Source organism: Spermophilus citellus, assembly GCF_964194105.1.
Source record: "Spermophilus citellus genome assembly, chromosome: 11".
In the NCBI taxonomy this organism is placed as follows: Eukaryota; Metazoa; Chordata; class Mammalia; order Rodentia; family Sciuridae; genus Spermophilus; species Spermophilus citellus.
In genome coordinates this window covers 41,910,155-41,928,055 of record NC_138192.1, presented here as the reverse complement: position 1 = coordinate 41,928,055, position 17,901 = coordinate 41,910,155, and the positions used below count along the sequence as shown (strand labels likewise).

At 35.9% G+C, this 17,901-nt stretch overlaps 1 protein-coding gene across 2 annotated transcripts in view; it reads right to left on the bottom strand.

The window, feature by feature from the left end:
• Positions 1-17,901, bottom strand: part of UBXN4 (UBX domain protein 4) — a 36,494-nt gene that overhangs the window by 3,038 nt on the left and 15,555 nt on the right. The window contains exons 6-12 of one of the 2 annotated variants that reach the window (XM_081261622.1): positions 13,909-13,999; positions 10,058-10,112; positions 9,197-9,361; positions 8,040-8,167; positions 4,818-4,920; positions 2,766-2,897; positions 1,496-1,698 (exon numbers count right to left, since the gene is read on the bottom strand). In XM_081261622.1, the coding sequence (XP_081117748.1) occupies positions 1,496-1,698; positions 2,766-2,897; positions 4,818-4,920; positions 8,040-8,167; positions 9,197-9,361; positions 10,058-10,112; positions 13,909-13,999 (877 nt within the window). Of the gene's footprint in view, positions 1-1,495; positions 1,699-2,765; positions 2,898-4,817; positions 4,921-8,039; positions 8,168-9,196; positions 9,362-10,057; positions 10,113-13,908; positions 14,003-17,901 lie in introns of both variants that reach the window. The other variant, XM_081261621.1, reaches the window with a different exon arrangement.

Below are 17,901 nucleotides of genomic sequence, written 5' to 3'. Positions count from 1 at the left end.
TGGGGATGTGACTCAGTGGTCAAGTATCCATGAGTTCAATCCCAAGAAGGAAAGGAAAGGGGAAGGGAAGAAGGGGAAGGAAGAAAAGCAAAGAAATAGGGATGAAATTTAAGCTAAAAAAACTTGCTATCCTATAACAGTATTAAGTGCTCCCAACCACTTTTCAGTAAGAGTTCTAAAATTCAGTATTCAGTGGGGTTGCAGCTCAGTGTTAGAGTGCTTGCTTAGCATGTGTAAGGCAGTGGGTTCAATTCTCAGCACCACGTATAAATAAATAAATAAAATAAAGGTCTATCAACAACTAATAAAAAATACATAATTTCAACTTGAGTAATGTACTATGAATGTAACTGTTCTTGTTACCTATTAGTCCAAAGTAAGATAAAGGCTAAATCAGTATTATAAATCATCGTCTACAGAATCAGTGGAACACAAAACTAGGGATCTCCACACTGACAGCAAATGGACAAGGATTTCCAATACTTATCACACGGGACTGATAAGAGACTTGTTTATAATGTCTATTAAAGGCCCAAAAGAATGTTCAACAGAATAAGTACATAATAAACTGTGCTACTATTATCAGAAAAGACGGCTGGGGATATAGCTCTGTTGGTAGAGTGATTGCCTCACATGCACAAGGCTCTGGATTCAATCCCCAGCACCACTAAATGAATAAATTAATCAATAAAATAAGTAAAATAAAAATAAGGGGCTGGGGTTGTGGCTCAGTGATAGAGTGCTTGCCTAGCATGTGTGAGGCACTGGGTTTGATCCTCAGCACCACATAAAAAAATAAATAAAGGTATTGTGTCCATCTACAACTAAAAATATTTTAAAAAATACAATAAAATTACCAGAAAAGGGCCTAATCTTACCTTCTAGTAAAATACTTCTTATTGATCTGTTTCAATATAACCATCTAACATCTAACCAGAGAGATAAGCTAAAATTGTGTTATTACCATTCAAACCTCTGTAATCTGTAGTAAAAGTATGTCCTCTGGATTAAGGCAATAGTTCAAAATAATGCTCTGATGGAGGCACCACTTCAGGGAAATATCTAGTTTTCTCAATTAGGTCCTTCTTCAAATGACCCAGACAAGACTGTCATCCAGTAGACCAAAGAACCACCTGGGTTAAAATTATCTAAGCACAGTGAAGAAATTATGCAAGATGGCCACAAGCAATTAATGAAACTATTTAGTTTCATTAATTGGGCAAACATGGTTAGCAAGAAAGATATTATACATTTGGAAAACAAACAAACTGTCTTTATAGTTATGGGGTAAGGATAATTCATTGAGTAAAATCTGAATGAGTAAACCCAGATAGTGAACTTCCCAGGTGCAATGGTATAATACTAGTTTCTTCCATCCACCACAGAGACTGAGGAGGATGGCAGAAAGAAGGCAAAGTAGCCCTAACATAAGTTTTCATTTTGATAAAAGTGCTGGGCATTACATGCATATTTTACAAATGGGCAAAACAAATACCTTTTTTCTGATTTGCTAGATGATGCAGGGTTTGAAGGTTCTGGCGATGTAGCTCTAACTGAAGTCTGTGCAGGAGGAGGATTACTAAATAAGAAATTGCTAATCAATCTCCAGATGGCAAGGAATGGGTAAAGTACTGTCCCCAACAATGTCCAAATGTCTCCACTGGAAGAATGTACAATGGATGTAGATGGTCTTCCTGCCTAGAAATTACAAAATTAACAAATCTAGGTAAGACTATATTATAGCATAATCATATCATTCAAGGTTTTAGATGCTTTTTTTTTTGGTTCCCGGGATTGGACTCAGGGGCACTCAACCACTGAGCACATCCCCAGCCCTACTTTGTATTTTATTTAGAGACAGGGTCTCACTGAGTTGCTTAGTGCCTCACAGTTGCTAAGGCTGGCTTTGAACTCACAATTCTCCCGTCTCAGCCTCCCAATTTAGATGCATTTTTTTATCTAGAAAATGAGGCCCTATGGATTTCAGTTTACTGCAAAAAAGTAAAAATTACCAACTTTTGTTGTTTTCTAAGTATATATAAATTTATATGAACTCTGGATTTTTGCATTTTAAGAGTAATTGTAATATTAAAAATTAGAAAGTGGTTCTCATTGGTGACATGAACCAACTTTTTAAGAAAATTAAGCTTCTATAAGTGAAATTAATAACTTTGATAAGTCTTTTTGAGGAGAAAAAAAAAAGGAAAGGTTTCAAATCTCAGTTTATACAATGATATCCTACATTAGGTAGGGACATCTAGTTTAGAACAAGGAAATCCATAGGACATAAAAGACCCAGCTCTTTCATCCCAGCTCTGGCACTGAAGGTGGGACTTTGGCATCATTTAACCTGTTTGAGCCTTTTTTCTTAATCAGAGATTAAAATGCTGTTGTTATGATCAAATGGGATAATAAACTTGAAAATTAATGTTATTTTTATGTTAAAATAATGTTTTAAAAACTGCAAACAGTAAAGTCAGATATAAATAAAAGACATTAAAATCTGTAGATTAGAAACTCAACATTCCTTATTTTCTTCTACGACCCTTTCTTGTATATAAAAACAGGTGAGGAAAATAGCTGAAAAACTATTTAGTGCCTCAAGAACATTAGCAATACAAATACGTAAAACATAGGATAACTACAATAAATTGATCTAATTTTGAGAAAATTGGAATTTTAACTATCTGCAGTACACATTTGCCTTTCCCTTCTAATTCTAAGAAACGACCAAAAATAAAGCAGAAAAAAAAGTATATACATACTGGCAATAGTACCACTGAAGCACTTGGCGCAAGTTCCAAATCCAATAATTTCTTTTTATAATCTTCTTTGGTAAATTCCCTCCTGGGAAACATGGTTGCTAGTGAAAAATTACCATAAGTGTTGCCAACAGTCTGTAATATAATGGTAAGTTTTAAAATCTCACAAAGGTGCCTTTTAAAAGAAAGATACATATGCACATTCAAAACGACTGACTTAATTAGAAAGTTCATTTAAATGTAAACTAAAAATCATTTCTAAAAGTATTTATAACTTAAATATGAATAAATAGCAAGCATACAGTTCTAAAAACTATAACTACATAAATAAACTGAATAAAAATTATAATTATGGATGGGGATGTATCCTAATAGAGCGCTTGCCTAGTATGCATGAAGCACTAGGTTATGATCCCCAGCATTGGGGGAAAAAAAAAAAAAGACTATCATGCCAAACAAAGTTCATCATTAGCATTTTCAGTATCATTTTGCAAACTTATGTTAATGTCTTATATTGGATTACAGGAACTTCCTATTTAAAATGTGGAATATACCAATATTTTCCTTATACCTCACTTTATTGCACTTTGCTCTTTTGTGCTTCCCAGATATCATTGGTTTTTTAAGTTTGTTATTTGGGCTGAGTGTGGGGCATAAACAATGCTCTAGGTTCAATCCCCAGCACCATTAAAAAACAAAAAAAGTAAAATTTGTTTTACAAATTGAAGGCTTGTAGCAATCCTCTGTTGAGCAAGTCTAACAGCACCATTTTCTAACATTTGCTATTTTTAAACAGGTTTGTTGGGTTTTTTAGACATGACGCTATTGTGCATACTTAACAGACTACAGCATTGTATAAACATGGCTTTTACATACATTAGGAAATCAAAAATGTGTGTAATTGATAGTCACTTTATTGTAGTGGTGTGGAACCAAACTCGCACTATCTCCAAGGTATGCCTATATAACTTCAGGGATTTTGGCCACCTTCTTATCTCAAAACAAAAATGATTCATAATCAACCTACACCATACACATGATTCAAGGTTCACTGGGAGCACCACAATCAACTTCACAATTTTAAATCACCTATATTTGTAAAACCTTAAGACAACAGCTTATCTTTCACTAGAAAACTCCAAAGACTTTTTTTTTTTTTTTTGTAATTTCTTTTTTGCTATAGATTATATATACTGGAAATTCTAAGCAGAAGATACTTGTGGGAGGCTCCAAGACAAAATAATAATAAAATAACCTACTTGGGGTTGGTTATACTATAATCTTATTGGAAAAGGATTCTGAACAATAGTTTAAAAATTGTCCAGCCTAGGAAGACAAAGAGCTTTAAAGAAATCTTTCTTCTCTTGGGATCCATAAGTGAGAGAAGACTAAATGGAGAGAAGTAATCTGGTGGAAAGATCTGAACCCAATACTCAATTCTGATGGCACTGGGGATTGAACTTGGGGGCGTTCTATCACAGAGCTACACCCCCAGTCCTATTATATTTTGAGATAGAGTCTTGCAAAGTTGCCTGGGCTGGCCTTGTGGTCCTCCTGCCTCAGTGTCCCAAGTAGCTGGAAGTACAGGTCTGTACCACCATGCCTGGCTAAGAAGATATTTCTTGTTAAAAATTACTGATCTTTTGTCTTGGCCAAAAGGCAGATGGTGAGAAAACAGCTAGTCTCTAAGCAAACTGCGAAAATGAAAACAGAACCAAGTAAAATTGCTTTCTTTTGAGGGGTATGAGACAACTTGCTCCATTAGAACTCCGGGAAACCATTTGCTTTTTACTCCTCTTTCTGAGTATATTCACCAGTGCGAAGTTACCAAAGCCTACTGTACAACATCAACAAATTCCATGTTTTCATAATAGGCAGATATGCTGCTCCCATATGCACTAATACATGACAGAAGCTTTACAATATCTCAAGATATATTCTGGATCTTCTATTTGGAGATCATGTCATTACTAATTCACATTCAAGTTCTGCTTTGAAATGTATCCTTCTACATTTTAATAACACATACATCTATAACTTGAGACATAAATTCACCTGTGCAGCAAATTGCCTTGCTTCTTCAAGAGGAGCATCAGAAGGAAACTGATTTGTAAAGGAAGAACCATCAGGCAGACGGAACTGAATTCTTGCAACAGTACTATGAAAAAAGAAAATTAAAGTCAGCATTTTTTACCTCTACATAGTTTCAAACAATATCATTAAAAGAAGAAAAAGAAGTGGAAATGTGTAATAACAAAAGATTTCTTTGTACAAAGTCAGAGTTTTTCATTTATTCTTAATAATACTTTTATCGAGATATAATTCAACGTTCTTTTTGTTTTGTTTTTAAGAAAGTCAGCCCTCATACTTTTATTTTTATGTGGTGCTAAGGATTGAAATCAGTGCCTCACACATGCCAGGCAAGCACTCTACCACTGAGCTGCAACTCCAGCCCATAATTCAACATTTTAATGTGCATAATTCACTGGGTTTTTTTTTTTTTTTTGGGGGGTGTCCCATTCAATTTATTATTACTCTGTCTCTGCTGAGGTCACCCTTTGGTGAGCATTCACATGGGACACAAATATTTTCATGTCTTGTGCCCAGAGAGGTATATCCACATACCTCTTCCTCCAAATGTCTTTGTCACCAATTCTCTAATCATGACCCTTTCCAGTCCCTGACCATCCAGCCAAACTAAGGGTTGCAGCTCATGAAATTGTAATTCACTGTTTTTGTTTGGTTTTGGTGATGCTGGGGATTAAACCCAGGGCCTTGTGCATGAGAGGCAAGCACACTACTTACTAGCTGAACTATATCCCCAGCCCCCTCACTTGCTTTTAATATATTCAGGTGTGCAACCATCACTATTAATTCAAGAATGTTTCATCACCCCAAAAGAGACCCAGAAACATCAGCAAGCATTCCCCATTCCTTCCTCCCCCAGTTCCTGGCAACAATTTACTGCTTCTATGAATCTGCCTATTTTGGGATATAGCTTTTTTATAAAAGAATCACACAGTATATGGACTTCTAGTTTATTTCACGTAACATCATGTTTCTGAAGCTCATTCATGCATACATCATTCCTCTTTATTGCTTAATACTATTCCATCACATGGAATATATATTTTGTTTACCCATTCTTCAGCTGGGTTATCACCGCATTTTGGCTATTATGAATAATGCTGATAACAGCTAGGTACTGTGACACATGCCTATAATCTCAGCTATTTGAGAGGCTGAGGTAGTAGGATCACAAGTTTAAGACTAGCCTCAGCAACTTAGAAAGATCTCCTCTCAAAATAAAAACTCAATTTTAGTTTGGGTTTTTGTGTGAACACTTTGAATCCTCTTGTGTATATATACTGAAGAATGACTGCTGAGGGTTGGGGATATAGCTCTATGGTAGAATACTTCACTAGCTTGTATGAGGCCCTGAGTTCAATCCTCAATATCTCAGAAGAAAGAAAAAAACAAAAATGAGTGATTACTAGGTCATAAGCTAACATTACACTTAACATTTCAAAAAACTGCCACACTGTTTTCGAAAGTGACTATATGATTGTACAATCCCATTGTAATGTGGGAAGTTTCTAAATTCTTTACTTCCTCACCAACACTTGTTATTATAAGTTCTAGCATCATAGGAGGTATAGAATTGTACTGTTTTGTTTTTGTTTTTGTAAAGGGGTGCAGTGCTAGGAAATTGAAGGAGGGCTTTGTGCATTCAAGGCAAGTGTAACCACTGAGTTACACAATCAGCCACTTATTGTGGTTTTAATTGATTTTCCTAGTGAATTAACAAATACACATACTTAAAAGAACATTTCTGTACTTTCCTTGGAAATCACAAAAAATTACTCCCAAGAATTTATACTTTATGTAGTTTTGTCAAAAGCACCAATTGTTGAAAAGACTATTCTTCCCACTAAGTAGTTTGGCTATCTTAACTTTGCCAGGTACAACAGCACATACCTACAATCCCAGCAACTCAGGAGGCTGAGCTGGAGGGATCACAAGTTCAAAGCCAGCCTCAGCAACTTAGCAAGGCCCTAAACAATTTAGTGAGACCCTGTCTCACGATAAAACAAAAAAGAGCTGGAGATATGGCTCAGTGTTTGAGCACCTGCGGTTCAATCCCCGGTACCAAACAAACAAACAAACAAACAGACTGTAAATTCAAATTCTTGAAGGTTCAACCCTATTACACTGATCCATATGACAATCCTTAGGAAAGTATGACAATGTCTTGGTTACTGTAGCTTTGTATTAAGTTTTATTTTTTTTTAATTTTTTTTTTTTTAAAGAGAGAGTGAGAGAGGAGAGAGAGAGAGAGAGAGAGAGAGAGAGAGAGAGAGAGAGAGAGAGAGAATTTTTAATATTTATTTTTTAGTTCTCGGCGGACACAACATCTTTGTTGGTATGTGGTGCTGAGGATCGAACCTGGGCCGCACCCATGCCAGGCGAGCGTGCTACCGCTTGAGCCACATCCCTAGCCCTGTATTAAGTTTTAAAATTGAGAAGTTTTGAGTCTTTCCTACTTTGTTCTTTTTTCAGACTGTTTTGCATTTCTATAAAAATTGGGGGATTAAAAGTTCTGCCAAAGGGGCTGGGGTTGTGAGTCAGCAGTAGAGCACTTGCCTAGCACGTGCAAGGCCCTGGGTTTGATCCTCAGCACCACATAAAAATAAATAAAAGTTAAAAAAAAAAAAAAAGTTCTGCCAAAAAAGCCAGCTAGAATTTTGATAGGGATATTTTAAGACAGTCTCTCTCTAAGCTACTTAGGGCCTTATTAGTTGCTGAGGCTGGCCTTGAATTTGTGATCTTCCTGCCTCAGTCTTCCAAGTAGCTAGAATTACAGGCGTGTATCAGCAAACACAGCTGTTTTAATACATTTTAGTATATAAACATCTTACATATGTATTTTAGTAAGTGCTTTGATATTTCTGAAAAATTGTTTAAAATAAGTTAATTTTTCTTCCTGGGTACAGAGGCACACACACCTATGCAGGCAGGAGAATCAAAGTTTGAGGCTTGCCTGGGCCACTTAGCATAACCCTGACTCAAAATAAAATTTAAAACATTAAACTAAGAGGCAGAATGCTGTTGGATTCTATCCTAAGTACCCAAAAACATTATTAAAAAGAAAAAAAAAAGTAAATTTTCCCAATTATAAAAGTATAATACTTGCTAATTACCCAACATGAAAATACAAATAAATATTAACCATCCCCCACGTGCACAGATGTTTCAGGATGAAACAGTAAGAAGTACCTTCTTTCTCGTGCATAGGATTCCCTCTTGACTTCCATTTCTGCCTGTTTGGCCAACAAGGCAGCAGTTTTGGCAGCCTCTACTTCTTCTTTTGTCTTTGCAAAACGAGCAGCTCTCTCTGCACGGTCCTTTTAATTAAAACATTATTAGACACTAATTACCATCTCTGCCAGGATGATCTACTTACACATAACAAACACAAATATGTGTGGAATTCCTAAAAGTGATGTGTGAACTTCAATTGTTCTGGATCTGGTATTTTTGAATCTTACCAACTGTCAGGAACAAGACTTGTGATTAGACAGACAGACAGACATAGATATGAATTTACTCATCACTATATTTCCAGAGCCTGGAATGAGGTCTGGCACAAAGTAGATACTCAGTAAATATTTGCTGAGTGACTAAATAAATAATAAAAATTATGTTTTGGATTGGTTTGATTCTCTGCACCACATATAAATAAATGAATAAAATAAAGGTTCACTGGGCTGGAGAAATAGCTCAGCTGGTAGAGTGCTTGCCTTGTATGCACAAGGCCCTGGGTTCAATCCCCAGCACCACAAAATATTAAATAAGTAGACAGATAGATAGATGAATAAATAAATAAGAATAAAAGCAGGGCTGGGGTTGTAGCTCAGTGGTAGAGCATGCGCCCAGTACACCCTATGAAGTGCTGGGTTCGATCTTCAGCACCACATAAATATAAATAAATAAAATAAAGTTATTATGTCCAACTACAACTAAAAAAATACATAACAAAATAAAATAAAAGCAATTATTGCAACCCCCTTCCTAAGCCTTATGTGAATGAATCCTTTGAATATTCCAAAAAAGAATACTTTCAACTAGAGACAGCTAGGCAACTAATGCTTAGTTTGTTTCTAGGGAATTTTTGCAAGTTGCCTTTTAACTGATAAAACAGAACATGGAGAAAAATTACTTTGAAAAAATTATCTCTTAATTTTAACCTTAACTATTTAAATTCAATATATAATTTCCAATAAAGTAAAGGTCAGGACTGATACTCTCTTTGAGTTGCTAATATCTATCATGTTTTTGTGCACCATCTGGTTCTAATCCAAAACCACTGTGCATAGAAAAATATTTTAACAGATGTCCTGGAGTCAAGCATTAAAAATGAACTTAAGACTCACCAATGCAATTTGCTGTTTTATTCGCTCTCGAGCAGCCCTATCTTCTGCCTTCTCTCTGTTTCTTTCTTCTAACATTCTTTTTGTTAATTCTTCCTCTTGTTTTCTTTTATAATCCAACATTTCTTTTCCAGTTTTTCTCCTCTCGATTTCCTTCTTAATCTCTCTCTGAATCAAAGAGAAAGTACGTTTTATGAATCCAAAACATAATTTGTTAATCTGATGCAGATAATCTTTTAAATAAGATTTAGAGAAAGCTGGTTGAGGGTCTAGTTAAAAATAGAACTTTGTAAAATGTAAAATGAAATTATTAATAGCATGGTTAATGGTCAAATTCTATCAATTTATAAATTTTTACTAGTAGTTGGGTTCAGAGTATAATTAGTCTTTGGTTTCTAGAGATAACATGACGATGATTTACTTGGCTTGAAGGAAATAACCTTCTTATATTCAAATAACAAAGAAATAATATATGAAGTGGAGTTTTCACTTCACTCCAAGGTGTATACCAGGTGTACATGGTGAGAAAAATGCACTAGGGGTGCCACAACATAAGAAAAAATTTAGCAGAATGTCTATGCATTTGAACTAAACATTTGATCTTTGGCCTTGAGTCAAATAATTTTAGCCCAAGTCCCTTTATATTAGTGTAAAAGACTCATTTCAGGAGAAAAAAAAGATGATTCAATCTATTCTGTGCAATTTACAAAAGAACATACAAAAGTATACACTATGATCTGAGTACAAGAACAATTCTTTAACATTAGAACAACATGATAAAGGAAGCCATCCTATGTCTGCCAAATCGAACAGAATAATCTGAAATTCCCCCACTGAAGACAATACTAAGTGCATGATTTTTACCTGTTCTTCCTCTTTCCTCTTCTCTTCTCTCCTCTCTTCGAGTTTTTTGGTTAGTCTGTGTTAAAATTTTTTTTAAAAAGATACATTAAAACATATCATATAGGGACTGGGGATATAGCTCAGTTTGTAGAGTGCTTGCCTTGCATGCACAAGGCCCTGGGTTCAATCCCCAGCACCACCAAAAAAAAAAAAAAAAAAAAAAGACACATCATATTAATATCAAACTCAGATAAGAGACATATTTATCTTAATACAATTAGGGAAATATAGAAGCCTAAAAGAAAACTCCTAAAAGTATAGCAAGAATTTACCTGCTTGTTCCCTACAGAAATCCTTCAGTCAATGGGAACTCATCAAAAACTTAGCTCCATTAAAAAAAAAAAAAAAAAAAAAAAAAAAAGCTTATTATTAAGAGTACCCCCACCCTTTTGGTTTTTCAGATACCGATTTTAAAATACACAAATAAATTTTCAATAAATATATGTCAATAGCTTGTAAATGATCTACTCCTTCTGTGTGAGTGAAAAGTAATGTGGCACAAAACTGGTTAAAAAAAAAACTTTAAAACCAAAAACATGAGGTCAGCTTTTATTTTACTTTTTAAAAATATTTATTTTTTTAATTATAGGTGGACACAACAATATCCTTATTTTTTTTAAAAAATTTTAAGTGGTGCTGAGGATAGAACCCAGTGTGTTATGCATGCAAGGTGAGTGCTCTCCCTCTGAGCCACAATCCTAGCCCTGAGGTCAGCTTTTATAAAAACAAATAATGCCAAATAGATTCTCAGCTATAAGTCCATCAATTATAAACTAATGATCTGGGGGCTGCAGTTGTAGAGCAGCAGTAGAGTGCTTTCATAGCATGTTCGAGGCCCTGGGTTCAATCCTCAGCACCACATAAAAATAAATAAATAAAATAAAGGTATTGTGTCCAACTACAACTAAAAAATAAATACTAAAACAAAATATACCTAATGATTCTGAGCTAGGCATTGAAGCACACAACTGTAATTCCAGCTACTTGGGAGGCTAAAGCAGGAGAATTATTAAGTTTCGGCAACTTAATGAGAACCTATCTCAAAATAAAAAGGGCTGGGGATGTAGTTCAGTGGTAAAGTGCTGCTGGGTACAATTCCTAGTACCCCAGTGGAGGGTTCGGGAGGAATTACTTAAGTCTATCTTAAAGAATACCTTACAGGGCTGGAGATATAACTCACTTGTTAGAGTGCTTGCTTTGCATGCACAAGGCCCTGGGTTCAATCCCCAGTACCACAAAAATAAAAAATAAATCAGAGAATACCTTACCCTTTTTTTTGTTTGTTTAAGGACTGTCAAATAATAGTCAGACTCTCCTGACCTGATTTGCATATTATAAAAGGTTAATAATATGCTCAAAAAAGAAAATGTGGCATCTTTAGAACAGAGCAATTAAAAAAAAAAACATAATAGTTCTTTCATGGATAATAGTACAAATAATTTGGAATATGTCCTGAAGTGTCTTTATCTCAATTTGTGAAATATAACACACGAACAGTGTGTTTATGTATAAGAACTTTTCCTAATTTGAAATGGCATATTGAATTCTATTTGCAGAACCACATAGGCAGACACCAGCTGACATAATATTAACAAACAACAACAGAAACTTCTCTTATCCACTGCAACTAATAGCATTTGATCCTACCTCCACAATAAAAGGATACCCACCCAACCTGTTTTTAACCTTTGCCTCAAGTCTTCAAACCCTTTTTCAGATTTGCAGTTTTCACTTCACTCCAAGGTGGTGCAAGTCAGGGTGCAAAATGGTTGGTCTGGTATTAGCAAACCAGAAACAGAAGAGAATAAACCTCTGAGAACTTGGGGGTCTCTGCTGCTATTCTTCCAAACTTACACTCTTTTCTCACGACCTTGAGAGATCCAGCCAGGTTTTTACTTATTACTAACACAACTCCAGTAACAATGAGAATGTAGGTTTTGTTAAAAAATGAAGCTGGGCTGGATGCAGTGTGGTGCAGCTCGGGAGGTGGAAGCAGAAGGATCACGAGTTCAAAGCCAGCTTCGGCAATTTAGCGAGATGCTAAGAAACACAGTAAGAACCTGTCTCTAATAAAATACAAAACAGGGCTAGGGATGTGGCTCAGTGATTAAATGCCCCCAAGTTCAATCCCTGGTACTCAAAAAGAAAAAGAAAAAAAAAAAAAAAAAGCAGCAGCAGCTAATCTTCACCAAGTCATGAGTGAACTCAGATTCGATATCACTGATCATTTCAAACACTTTCCCCAAAGTATTTTTTTTTTAATATTTATCTTTTAGCTGTAGTTGGACACAATACCTTTATTTTATTTATGTGATGCTGAGGATCGAATCCAGGGCTTCGCACTTGCTAGGCACGCGCTCTACCACTGAGCCACAACCCCAGCCCTCCCCAAAGTATTTATGTCAACCAGAAAATAAATTCCCGTAAGGTGTGTGTGTGTGTGTGTGTGTGTGTGTGTGTGCGCGTGTGCGCGTACACTCAGAATTGAATCCAGGTACTTGTGTAAACAGGCAAGAACTCTAAAACTGAGCTACATTCCCAGATCCATCTGAAGAATTTTTAAACGTCCATATAACACTTAATGGTTTTAAGCCAGGATTAAAAATATTTCTCAGAGAATAAAATCATGGCCTTTGCAGGTAAATGGATGGAGTTAGAGAAGATAATGCTAAGTGAAGTCAGCCAATCCCAAAAATCCAAAGGCCAAATATTTTCTTTGATATAAGGAGGCTAATTCACAGTGGGAGAGGGATAGGAAGCCTGGGAGGAACAGAGGGGTTGGAGGGGAAGGGAGAAGGCATGGGGTTATAAATGACGGTGGAATGTGATGATCATTATTATCCAAAGTACATGTATGAAGACACAAATTGGTGTGAATATACTTTGTATATAACCAGAGATATGTATAATAAGAATTGTAATGCATTCCACTGTCATACATAAATAAAAATAATAATAATTTTCTGCATCCCCATTAACCCATAATCATATTGCGTGGGCTCTCTCTCGTCCCCACATCATACCAAAAAAAAACTACAATTTGGGCTGTGGCTCAGTGGTGAAGCACTTGCCTAGTATCTGTGAGGCACTGGGTTCAATCCTTAGCACCACATAAAAATGAAACAAATAAAATAAAGGCATTGCTGTCCATCTACAACTACCAAAAAAAAAAAAATTAGAATCAGAAATTTGTGTCTGCTTATTAGAGCAACCAACAGAAAAATGACACAGTATATATTAGCACTTATGCAGAACACAAGTTCCAGACAGTCATAAAATGAGCTGAAGTTTTTGCCCATCTGGAGCTAATGACATAGAGAAAAAGGAAGTGACAGATGGAAACACACATACCAAATCACCAGTGAAAAAGGAATTCTTTGAATGATCAGACCAACAGCTGACTGATAATTTCAGATACACATGTCTTCTCTCTTAGAATGTAAACTTTATAAATACAAAGGTCAGGCAATCAAAAATTTCATCCCAAAATTCTAAAACTTCACTTGTGAAATATTAGTTTTCTTTCTTTCTTTTTTTTTGGGGGGGGGAGGGGAGTACTATAGATTGAACTCAGGGCACTTAACCACTGAGCCACATGCCCAGCCATATTTTTGCATTTTATTTAAAGACAGGGTTTCACTCAGTTGCCTAGCCATTGCTTTGAACACGTGATCCTCCTGCCTCAGCCTCCCTAGCCGCTGAAATTACAGGTCTGCAGCACCATGCCCAGCTAGCTTTTATTTAAATTAATGAAATAACTGAAAAACATTGCCTTTTAAAACAAAGTGCTACTTGCAAAAATAAGAGCAAACCTTTCCACTCTGACGGTGAGGTCCTCTGCAGGTCTTGGATTTGAACATCCACTAGGCTCCTGAGAGGGAGTAGTACGGTCTGAATTTTCTCCTCCTCAAATAAAAAAGAAATAAAGAGTAGAACATTCAATGCAACTTATAAAATTTTGTTTATTTGGGGGGGGGGAGGGTACTGAGGATCTTATTCAGAGTTGTTTTACCACTGACTTATACTCTCAGCTTTCCCCTATTCCCCCACCTTTTTATTTTAAAACAGGATCTAAATTGTTGAGGCTGACTTTGAATTTGCAATGCTCCTGCCTCAGCCTCCCAAGTAGCCACAGGATTACAGGCATGCGCCATCATACCTGACTTTAATGTATTTTTTTTTAAAAAAAAAAGAGAGAATTTTTTTTTTAATTAAATATTTATTTTTTAGTTTTTCGGCGGACACAACATCTTTGTTTGTATGTGGTGCTGAGGATGGAACCCGGGACGCACGCATGCCAGGCGAGTGGACTACCGCTTGAGCCACATCCCCAGCCCGAGAGAGAGAATTTTTTAATATTTATTTTTTAGTTTTTCGGTGGGCACAACATCTTTATTTTTTTATTTTATTTTTTTTTATGTGGTGCTGAGGATCCAACCCAGTGCCCCGCGCATGCCAGGTGAGTGCGCTACCGCTTAAGCCACATCCCCAGCCCCTTAATGCAATTTTTAAAAGGTTTAACCTTCTGGGTTATGACACTTGTTAATAATCTTGTTTCTTAAACATTTCCCCTAAGAAAAGAATAGCAGGTATGTAATAATAATCAATCCTGAAGTTTGGATCTGGATAAAATAAGGTATAAATGGAAATAAGGCAACTATCTGACTGAAGGTCACCAAAGTAAAGGTCAGGAATAAAACATGAATAGAGATCAGTTTTGCAGGAGGCACACATGGCCAGAGGTAAGCTTCACTCAAGAGCAGTGCTATATGGTATCTAAGCTGACCAATACATTAGCCACTGGATATGTGTGGCTGCTGAACACTTGAAATCAAGCTACTATTGGTGAAGAACTAAGTGTATAACTATTTATTTTTAAATAAAATAGTCTCACGTGGCTCTACGGTGTGGAATACTGTTACTCTAGAAGTTAAGTATGATCTTTATATGACTCTAGACTACACTGGTCTGAAAAATTTGTTTCTGTTGACTGGAGTGATTCTTTAGAGAGTCTTTTTATATCTATACTAGTATTCTTTAAAGATTTCCAAAGGATAGAAGATCCTGTCCTGTTCTAGAAGATAGTCATGGCCTCATACTTCCTTTTAGAACCTGTTGTGTCCCTTCTTATCATTTGCCACCAACCTGTTTTTTCTTGACAGTTATGATCTTTGGAAGAGAAAGAACTACAGAACAATGACTGGGATGCAAGTTTTGTGAAGTCACTTCAGTTATTTAATCTGTGTCTCATGTGCAAAATGGGGATAATAACTTCACACATTTTTTTATGAGAAATATATATTAATACAATAAAATGCTCAGAACTACTAAGACTGGCATACAGTAACTCTTCAGTTACTAGGCAGCAACAGATATAATTAATATTACACCAAGTAAATCCAATGGTGTACATCTCATTTTTATATTTTTGGTAGCAAGGATTGAACCCAGGGGCAATTAACTACCAAGCCACATCTTCAGCCCTTTTTTTTTTAATATATATTTTCTTAGAGACAGGGTCTTGCCAAGTGGTTTAGAGCCTTGCTGAGTTGCTGAGGTTGGGTTTGAACTTTTGGTCTGCCTGCCTCAGCCTCTCAACTCACTGGGATTACAGGCATGCCCCACTGCATCCGGCTATACATCTTCTAGGTAGCTAGCAATCAGCCATAGTGGGAGTAGGTACATTTGCAAATTACCAAATACCACAAGTAACGGTTTTAAGCTTCCACAGAACCTTTTGTTAAATATTTACTAGCACACTACTGAATATAATCTTTGGATAAATAGTAGTAACCACTGGCAGCCAGCAATGTTCAATGGGAAATTAACTTTTTAGTAAATAAATGAATGTCAAGGACATAATTATCATCAGCAACAAATTTAACAAAACTTTTGGAAAAAAACTTATGAACAAGCTGGGGATAGAAAGTGCTGGATAGCAATTCAGTTACATGAATTTATGATCCATAATCAAAGGGAAATGGATAGATGTCATACAGAGGAAGATTTCTAATCATATATCAGAGTTCTATTTTCAGTATTTTATAAATGAATTAAAGTTGCACAACATTTATCTCTAACTTTAGGATAACCCAAAAGTGGGTGGAAGTTAAATTTCTTTAACTGATAAATACTGAATGAAAAGTTCTGGAATGAAAAAGAAAACTCTATAAGCTAAGACAACTGATAACATCTAAACATAATGAAAATATATTAGGAGAAATTCTAACTTTGGTTTAGAGTCAACTGGAATATCAGGTATAATATATCTCCTGATGGAAATATACACCATCCTAACAAAAAGTACTAAAAAGGGAACTTGAATCTGCTACAGCCTGTAGCTTTAACTATCCAATTTAGAGGAAATCAAATAACATAATAACATGGGGATGCAGCAAAGTCCAAATTCTAGGAAACCAGAGGAAGAAAATGCCTAATAGTAGGAATCAATATATTAAAGACCTATTCAACCAATAGCAATGTATTAAATTAACTCAATTAAAAAAAAGACATAATATAAATATTGCCCCAGATAGGTGATGATAAAAAGGAATTTACTCGCTAGGTGTGGTAAGCACATCCCGTAATCCCATCAGCTCAGGAGGCTGAGGCAGGAGGATCAAAGCCAGCCTCAGTGAAAAGTGAGGTGGCTAAGCAACTCAGTGAGACCCTGTTTCCAAATAAAATACAAAATAGGGCTGGGTATGTGACTTAATGGTTGAGTGCCCCTGAGTTCAATCCCCCGTACCAAAAAAAGAAAAAAAAAAAAAAAAAAAAAAAAAGAATACAGAAAAATAACTGAACTCCGACTTTTATATTCAGCAAAAATATCCTTCCAGAATGAAAATAAGATACATTTTTAGATAAGACCTGCACAATACCAAATGCTAAAGGAAAATTTTCAGGCTGAAGGGAAATTATATCAGAGGAATTACATATCCTCAAAATGGAATGAAGAATTTAAGAAACGTAAAAGGTTAATTGCTCTGTTATAGACCTAAATGAACTATTTTCATAACAGAGTGTCCCAGTTCTGTATGCATTCAAAATTTGAAGGATCTGTGGGTATAAAACTTCAAAATAAGACTGATAGCTGTTCTTCAAATACTCAAAATTGGTCCAGGTGCATTGGTGTAGGCCTGTAATCCCAGTGGTTAGGGAGGCTGAGATGGTAGGATCTAAGTTCAAAGCCAGACTCAGCAATTTAGCAAAGCCCTAATCAACTAACTCAGCGAGACCCTGAAAATACATTAAATACAAAAAAGGGCTACGGGGGCACTGGGGTTGCGGCTCAGAGGTAGAGTACTTGCCTACCATGTGAGAGGCACTGGGTTTGATCCTCAGCACCACATAAAAATAAAGATATTGTGTCCACCTATAACTAAAAAATAAATATTAAAAAAAGGGGGCTATGGGGCCAGGGTTGTGGCTCAGTGGTAGAGTGTTTGCCTACCACGCATGAGGCACTAGGTTTGATCCTCAGCACCACATAAATAAAATAAATAAATAGGTGCAGGTGTTGTGTCCATCTTAAAAAAAAAAAAAAAAAAGGCTACGAGTGTAGCTAAGTAGCTGAGTGCCTCTGGGTTCAATTCAATTCACAGTACAAAAAAAAAAAAAAATCAAAACCTCCGTAAAGCAGCACTGAAGTTAATGGGAAGCTACAGGTTATAAATCACAGACCTTTTTAAACATTTTTTTAGTTGTAGTTAGACACAATACCTTTATTTTATTTAGTTATTGCTATATGGTGCTAAGGATCAAACCCAGGGCCCTGCATGTGCTAGGCAATCGCTCTACCACGG